Source organism: Rattus rattus, chromosome 5 (assembly GCF_011064425.1).
Source record: "Rattus rattus isolate New Zealand chromosome 5, Rrattus_CSIRO_v1, whole genome shotgun sequence".
Taxonomy (NCBI): Eukaryota; Metazoa; Chordata; class Mammalia; order Rodentia; family Muridae; genus Rattus; species Rattus rattus.
The window spans coordinates 150,314,119-150,322,992 of NC_046158.1; the positions used below are offsets into that span (position 1 = coordinate 150,314,119).

At 57.2% G+C, this 8,874-nt stretch overlaps 1 protein-coding gene across 1 annotated transcript; it reads right to left on the reverse strand.

The window, feature by feature from the left end:
* Positions 1-1,169: 1,169 nt before the first annotated feature.
* Positions 1,170-2,640, reverse strand: Cebpb (CCAAT enhancer binding protein beta). The gene is given in 2 exon segments (XM_032904751.1): positions 1,170-2,413; positions 2,416-2,640. Coding segments are annotated over 2 exon segments (900 nt in total). The 5' UTR covers positions 2,558-2,640; the 3' UTR covers positions 1,170-1,655.
* Between the last annotated feature and the right edge of the window lie 6,234 nt (positions 2,641-8,874).

Here is an 8,874-nt window from a genome sequence, read left to right on the forward strand (position 1 = left end):
GGGTCCATCCAGGCTTCCAGCCACTTTAGCATTAGGCAGGCGGAGAGTACCTCCGTCCTCACCCTGTATCAATGGGAGACAGGTCACCAGTCCCAACACTCCAGGTTCCCAAAGAGAAAGGGAAGAAAACATATTCCCTATTCTCCAGCCAGCGTCATTGGTCACCCCTAAGCTTCCAGGCTCCTTTAGGCCTTTGGCAAACTGTTGTGACCCGTTACCCAGAATTCTTCACAGCAGGGTGCTCACAGGGACCTGAGGGCCACAAGCTATCCACATCCATAAAGCAAAGGGCACTTAGTGTCTACCTTCCATGAGGCTTGAAGGAGATGCAGGCAGGCCCAGGGCTTGCAGAATGCTGGCCCTGGGCAGGCGCTCCACACTCACACAGTCAAATGCCAGGAGCCTCCCATCAAAAATAATAACAAGAACAAACGCTTATGTAACAGTTCTGGCGTGCCAGGCACGGCGGGACACAGCACATCCACTACTCCTTGGACACCCTCGACTCTCACTAATGCGGCCCGGCTGCAGCAAAGCTGTGAGTGGTGGCCCTGCATTCAAGTCCTGGCTCAGCCACCTTGAGCACATAAGGGAGGCCCCTAGGCCCTTCTGGGCAGAGAAGTAGTGAGAAAGGGAAAGTGGAGAAGGAACTGTCTGTCCCCTTCGCCCTCCTCTTGGCCCAGTCTCTCTTCCAGCTACACGGGGACATAGAAACCAAACAGACATGCGGGGGGGCCCCCTACACACCACCAAACACACAGTACTTTGAACACAGTGCTCACCTCCCTGATCCGGCTGTCTGGACTAGCCCTTCCTACATAGTCACTGCCTGCCTAGTCAACACAAGCCTGATACTCAAACCAAGCCCAGAGGGCGGCCCGTCCCAAGCAGGGTTTCTAGCAAGGTCCCCGGCACCCATGGGTGCTGAGTCACCCTGAATTCCTGACCCGGCACTCTGCCCCCTCTCCTGGGGGGAGGGGCTGGCACCCCATCTGCCAGGGGAGGAGAAAAACCCAGATGCGACACCCCCACCCACCACCACACACAACCCAAAAATAACCCGCAGCCCCCTACACACCAGAAACACAAAAAACAAAATCTCGCATAAATCCAAAGTCAGGAGGGAAGAAAAAAAATTTTTTTTCAAAAGCCAACTACTGCCCCCAAAAGGCTTTTTAAACATTCTCCAAAAAAGTTTATTAAAATGTCTTCACTTTAATGCTCGAAACGGAAAAGGTTCTCAAAATATACATACGCCTCTTTTCTCATAGAAATAGAACTTTTTTTATATAATACAAAAAAATAATAAGACCAAAAAAAAAAAAACCAAAAACAAAAAACAAAAACATCAACAGCAACAACCCCGCAGGAACATCTTTAAGTGATTACTCAGGGCCCGGCTGACAGTTACACGTGTGTTGCGTCAGTCCCGTGTCCACACGCGCTCAGCCACGTTTGATCCGGATTGCATCAAGTCCCGAAACCCGGTGCGCGGTGCAGGTGCGTGCGCGCGGTGCCCACGGTGTCCCCTCGGTGCAGGTGCAGGTGCGCGCGGTGCACGCACGGTGCCCCGGGCGCGCGCGGGGACGGAGCGCGCGGGGTAGGGCGCACGGTGCCCAGGGTGGCCGCGGCGCCCCCACGCCACCCCCGCCGGGCTAGCAGTGACCCGCCGAGGCCAGCAGCGGCTCGGGCAGCTGCTTGAACAAGTTCCGCAGAGTGCTGAGCTCTCGCGACAGCTGCTCCACCTTCTTCTGCAGCCGCTCGTTCTCCGCCGTCAGCTCCAGCACCTTGTGCTGCGTCTCCAGGTTGCGCATCTTGGCCTTGTCGCGGCTCTTGCGCACCGCGATGTTGTTGCGCTCGCGCCGCATCTTGTACTCGTCGCTCAGCTTGTCCACCGCCTTCTTGGCCTTGGCCTTGGCGGGCGCGGCCGGCGGCCCCGCGAAGCAGGCGGCGGGCGCGGCCTTGGCGTCGGCGGGGCTCGGCGTCCCGGGCGGGCTGGACGACGACGACGTGGACAGGCTGCCGCTGCTGCCGCTCGGCGTCGCCTGGTAGCCCAGGTAGGCGCGCAGGGCGAACGGGAAGCCGGCCGCCATGGCGGGCGCGTCGTCCGCGCGCTTGCAGTCCGCGGGTTCGAAGCCCGGCTCGGCCTTTGAGTGCGGCGGGAGGCGGCGGCGGGGGAAGCAGGCGGGCGGTGCGGCCTTGGCGCCCGCGCGGCCGAGGCTCACGTAACCGTAGTCGGACGGCTTCTTGCTCGGCTTGGCGCCGTAGTCGTCGGCGAAGAGGTCGGAAAGGAAGTCGTGGTGCGCAGGCGCGGGCGCGGCGAAGTCCGCGGCGGCGGGCGCGAGCGGCTCCAGGTAGGGGCTGAAGTCGATGGCGCGCTCGTGCTCGCCGATGGCCGGCTCGGCGGCGGGGCGCGCGGCGCGGCGCGGGGCCGCCTTTGGCCCCCCCCGTAGGCCAGGCAGTCGGGCTCGTAGTAGAAGTTGGCCACTTCCATGGGTCTAAAGGCGGCGGGCGGCGGCGGGAGGCATGCTGCGTCCCAGGCCAGCAGGCGGTGCATGACCGCGGGGCCCGCGGGCTCCGCTGCGTCCCGGTCCCGTGCGCGGCTCGGACTCGGCTCGGCGGCGGCCGAGCGGGAGGTTTATAAGGCGGCGCCTGGCAACGGGCTGCGTCACGCCGGGGCCCCTCCCGCCGCCCCGCCGCCGGGTCGGTGCGCGTCATTGCCCGGCCGCGGGAGCGCGAGAGGGCGCGGCGGGGAGTGGGGCGCGGCGGGGGTCCGCGCGCGGGATACTGAGCGGTGTCCTGGGCGCCCCGCCAGCCCCGCGATCGCCACGGACGCGGGTGACGCTAGCCCGCCCCCTTCCCGCCCCTCGGGAACACGGAGGAGCGCGGCCGCCGCCCGCCCCCTGCTGGAGGACGCGGTGGCTCGTCCGGCTCCCGTCCGCTGTCCCGGGCCCCCAACTTCTGGGAAACAGATCAGTCCACCCGGTGCACGACCCCAACCCTCGGATCCCGCCCGCTGTCCCCGGTCCCCAACTCCCTGGAAACAGCCTTCCACCCGGTGCATGTCCGCCCACCCAGGTGCTGCCCACGCCTCTGAGACCCCAACTCCTGGAAGCAGAACTCTCCACCCTGTGCACGCCCACCCCGGGGATGCTTACTGTCCCCGGATCCCAACCCTCAACCCTTTGTATGGCCCGCCCACCGCACCAGCCTACTCCACTCCCCACGCCTCTCCGCGAAGGTGGCAGGGGTGGGGGTTCTGCCACACTGTGTCTGTGGGTGAGTCACTTTGCTCCTCTGAGTTTCCTCCGTGGACAGTGTTGGTATTGTCGGTAGTGGTGTCCGGGTATCAGAGACAAATGGACCCCAAGAAAGACCCGCACAGCCCTCCCCGAGGCTGCAGCTCCTCAGGTGGTTGCGGTGGGAACATGGCAGACCCAAGTCCAGTCGTAAGGACGCAACGGTCACCCGGAGAGCTGGGAAAACAAACCCTCCATGCACTTGAATGGGCACCAGGTTGGACCACCAGCCTCTCCCCGGTGAGACTCTTCCGAGGAGGCCCAGGACAACTTTGGGGGCCCACTCTTCTGCCACTTCCAGCCGGGCCACTCAAGCGGGAGCTGCCAACCTGCCTGGGGCTGACCCCCGACCCATTGACCCCAGCCCTGGCCCCGGCAAGCTGGCGGGGTGTTGCTCAACCTTCGGTGTTATCTGCTGAGCTGGGGTGACCTCCGCCCCCAAGAGCTGGAGAAATGACATCTCCCTGTGCCCTTGGGGGTGGGGGGCAGGGAGGGAAAGGATAAGACACTAGCCCTGCCTGCGGCTTTCTGGCCTTCCCAGCAGCCTCTGGGCCAGGAAGGGATCAGGGCCCAGAGAGGCGTGGTGACATCCCCAGGGCCACCCAGCCAGGCCTGGCTATAAAGTGGGACATTGGGGCTTCACTGACAGGCCCTCTCTCATCCAACACTGGTGACTGTTCTTTCTGCCTCTAGGCCACCGTTCACACCATTGCCCTCCTTCCCTCAGTTTCCCCTCAGACTGGGCTCCAGAAAGGCAGTGCTCCCTATTCCCTCAACCCTGCTCCAGGAGTCCCCTGCTGGGGTCTCGGCTGAGCTTGCCTCCAGGAAGCCCTCCAAGATTTCCTGAGCCCCAAGCTCCCTAACACTCCTGACCTGAAAGCCTATTTCACTTGGCCACTCTTCCTTCTGTCCCTGCTGCCCACTCCCCATGTCAGCACCTCCAGGGAGGGGTCTGTCTGTCTGTCTGTCTATCGTATTTATTTACTGTGTGAATGTGCACCACAACTTGCATGTGAAGGTCAGAACTTCAGAGTTCACTGCCTGTCACAGGCCTCTCCTTCTATCCAATGGGTCCTGGGTATTGAACTCGGGTCCTCGGACTTGGCTCTAAGTGCCTTAAACCACTGAGCCATCTTGATGGCCTGACTTCTCTCTTTACTCCCTGTTTTGGCTGGGTGTGGTCTCTGGCAGACTGGCTCTGCGCCTTAACTTCCTGTTGGCACTTCAGGGCTCTGGGGAGACATAGCGAGACCTGGGGAGAGTTATACAGTACCCCAAGCATCTCTGTGTGGCCTTAGCGCTCCGCTCTCTCTGAGCCTCATTTTATACTCACTGGATCCCCCTGGTAATTGTGGGAGGTGAGCCATTCTGTCTGTGTTCACAGGTAAGGAGACGGGGGCTCAGCAGATCTAAGTGAGGGCTCAGGGTCGTCACAGTGAAGAAACGGTGGTGGAGAAAGTCTCCCAAGCTGTGGGGTTGTAATCAGCTCTAACAGTAAACTCTAGTCTAGAGAAAGGTGACTCCGGTCACACAGGGACACACGGGGTGACTCAGGCCCTGGAGACCAGACTCAGATCACTTGGTTCTCTGGCCTCCAGTTTGGGCTAGCCTGCCTCACGGCAGCCTCCCTGCCAGGCTCGCCCACCCACGGCTGACCCAACCGTCCCTCAGGGAGGCCAGAGGAGTGCACCCTTGTTCTCCCCCGGGGTCCTTGCTCAACAGGCCATGCCTGTCACCTCGACGTAGCTGCCAGCCCTTCCTCAGGGCTCAGAGGCCCCACCAGGCCAAAGCAGCTGGCACAGCCAGCCTTCCCCATTCAGACCCAGCTCCTCCCCTCTCCCTGTCCCAGCCTCATGCTTGAAGGAACCTGGGCTGCAAAGGTCCCTTGGTGTAGCCAGAACAACACAGAAATGGGTTGTGCTTGGGAGCTCTTTTTTTTTTATTTACTTTATTTTATTTACTTCATATTATATTATTTTATTGTCACAATGCTGGAGTTGGAAGAGCCTGGCCTTGCACATGCTGGCCACAACTCTGCCAGCGAGCTGTATCCAGCCCTCTTTTTTTTATTTTTATTTTTTTTTAATTTTTATTTTATTTTTTATTTTATTTTATTTTATTTTATTTTTTGAGACAGGGTCTTGATAAGTTGCCCAGGCTGGCCTTGAACTTAGAATCCTCCTACTTCAGCCTCCAGAGCAGCTGGGATCACAGGCCCGTGCTACCAGTCCCAGCCGTTCCTTTAAGTGAATTCATTCCTACTGGGTAAAAACCAGAGACTTCACACCACGCTTCCAATGTCTAGTTCTTCCTTTAAACTCGGGTCCCCAAACTGGCCTCTCTGGTGCGGTGACGGTGGCTGTGGGCTTGGACATTTCCAATATGGGTTGCACACACTGTGCCGCCCCCAGACTCGGGGAGAGGAGGACTTAGCCCATCTGCAGGAGGAGGAGGCTGAAGCTGAGCCCCCCTACTCCCCCCACCCCCAGCCTGCAAGCAGCAGCTGTGACTCAGTACAGATGGGACAGCAGGTGGTGAGGAGTCGGGACCGCTTTTGTTCCTATAGGGACCTCCTTACAAGGGTGCCCCGGACATTTCTGTGGCCCTTGGGCATATAGCATGGGGTTGTGGGATGTCCTGTCTCTGGGTCCTGTTGACCTTCTCCCGACAGGTGGGGGTGACTCACCTCCCTGCAGCCCCACACAGGGCTTAATGGCGGCAAAGCCATGGAAACCCTACGCGGCAGGCAGATGAGGAAGTCCTCAGTGGCTCACAACTTCTCCCACATACTTAGTGATGCGGGAGTCCTTGAGAGACACCTGAGCTTTGTTGGGGTACAGCACTTGGTTTCGTTCCTAGCCAAGAAAAATAAGCAGAGAAGGAAACCACCGGGCCTCCTCTCTCCGGCCTCAGTTTCCCCATGTGCTCAGCAGTCTTCAGTCCGGGATTGGCCTCCTCCGCATACCGGCTGTCTGTGAAGCTTGCCTGTGTGTGTGTGCTGCCATCTCGTGGCGGATTCTGGGACTGCAGGAACGACTCGAGTATCTTTTGAATGGAGACCAACTGTGGAGAACCAGGCGCGGTGGATATCACACTCGCACTCGAAGGACGCGAGCATGCCCCAAGGAGAAGTCCTTCGTGTAGTCACTCATCAAACACTTTTTAACTGGTTCAGATGCTGGAGACACAGGATGCAGGGAAGACACTGCAGGGATGAGGCTCAGTGCCAGGGATCAAATGTCGAGCGATGCCTTTGGGAGTGGGGAGAGCGTCTGTACCAGGCAGTGAGACCAGGCAAAGGCTGCACCTCTGCAGCGTGGTATTGGACGCCATATTGCAAACAGCCTTGCTAAAAAAAAAAAAAAAAAAAAAAAAAAAAAAACTTAAAAGGTTGGGGATTTAGCTCAGTGGTAGAGCGCTTGCCTAGGAAGCGCAAGGCCCTGGGTTCGGTCCCCAGCTCCGAAAAAAAAAAAAAAAAAAAAAAAAAGCAAACAGCCTTGCTGACCATCGAGGACACAACGTAACTAACTGGTTGTTCCAGGGGACAGGAAACAGGACAGGACCTCTAAGGGACCCTTGTGGCTCCCTGTGGGGTATGGTCTGTGGTACAGGCCAGTGAGGGAGAGACACCCATGAGTCAGGAAATGAGGGAGGACGTGGTGGGATTTGGTCATGCTCAGGACTCTACTGGAGGAAAGACCATCACAATACCCTGATACAGTGAGCTCAGTGGCCTGCTCTGTCTCTGGGGTCTGAATCCATGGCCAGAAAAGGTTTGATGAATGACTACACAAAGGTCGAGATGCTTTCTCTGTTGCTTGGATATTCTTGTTCCTCTCAGCGACTATTCATGGTTGAGACAGGGGGATTGGGTTTTTCAAGGCCAACCTTAACTACATAGTGAGACTATCGTCAAAAGACGTGTGTGTGTGTGTGTGTGTATGACAGAGAGAGAGGGAGGAAAAAGACACACAGAGATGGAGGAGAGGGAGAGAAAGATGGGGAGAGAGAGAAAGACAGACAGACAGACAGACAGAAACAGAGAGAGAGTGCATCCCTCCACTGGATTCAGTAGTGCACAAACACAACATTCCATGAGGAAGCCATCTTGTCACAGAGCCCAGCCTGCCTCACCTCCCTCCAAGGTCTTCTGAGGAGAACTGGGCTCCACATCTCCTGCATATTGTCCACATCTTCCTGTGCCACCATCCCTGTCAGATGCAGCTCTTTTCTTCTAAGGCACTCACCAGAGCATGACCGGTGCCTACGCCATAGCAAGTTTGCAGCCTCTTTACAAAGCGAGAGAGAGAAATGACTCCGTGAAGTAACTCCACAAGCACTGGGCACGGTGACGGGGGCCCGTGGTCCTACACCCAGGAAATGATCACAGAAGGATGCGTTCCAGGTTTCAGTACATGGTGGTGTACATCTTGAATACCAGCACTCTCTGAGTTCAAGACCAGCCTGGGCTACACTAGTGAAACCCTGACTCAAAAAATAGATCAAAATCCTTTGCTATCTCTGGCCTAGAAATACCAGTTCATTTACAAAGGCTCAGAGACAGGTGGATCTGCACCAGCGCTGGTGACGTCACAGGGGCGTTGTCCCTGCGGAGAATGTAAAAGGATGAGGTGGCTTTGTGGGGGAGGAATGAGGCAGCGCTGCACAACAGAACTTTCTGGTATGCCTGGAACAGCCTCTCCCTGTGTGTCACAGCAGCTGCGTGTGGTTCCCAAGCACCTGGGACCTGGCTGGTGCCACCGAGAACATTTTTACTGCATTCCTGTTTGTTTTTGAGACAGTCTCATGTGGCCCAGGCCAACCTTGACCCCCGTTGCTCCACTGGGATGCAGGTTTGACCCACCACACCTGGCTTGAATTTTTTTTTCTTTTCTTTTTTTCCGGAGCTGGGGACCGAACCCAGGGCCTTGCGCTTGCTAGGCAAGTGCTCTACCACTGAGCTAAATCCCCAACCCCTTGAATTTTAATATTTAAGTTCTCACCTGTGGCTGGTGACCACTGTACTGAGTAACAATGGTCTAGAATTATCTCTACCATCTACTAGTTGATGGTTTTTGTTGTTGTTGTTGTTGTTGTTGTGTTACATGTGGTGTTTTGCCTGCATGTATGTGTGCCTGGTGTCTGCAGAGGCCAGAAGAAGGGGTCAAATTCCCTACAGCTAGAGTTACAGACGGTTGTGAGCCACCATATGGGAGCTAGGAATCGAACCTAGGTCCTCTGGAAAAGCAGCCAGTGCTCTTGATGTCTTAGTTAGTGTTTTACTGCTGTGAACAGACACCATGACCAAGGCAAGTCTTATAAAGGACAACATTTAACTGGGGCTGGCTTACAGGTTCAGAGGTTCAGTCCATCATCATCAAGGCAGGAGCAGGGCAGCATCCAGGCAGGCATGGTGCAGGAGGAGCTGAGAGTTCTACATCTTCATCTGAAGGCTGCTAGGAGAAGACTGGCTTCCAGGCAGCTAGGATGAGGGTCTTAAAGCTCACACCCACAGTGACACACCCACTCCAACAAGGCCACACCCATTCCAACAAGGCCACACCCACTCCAACAG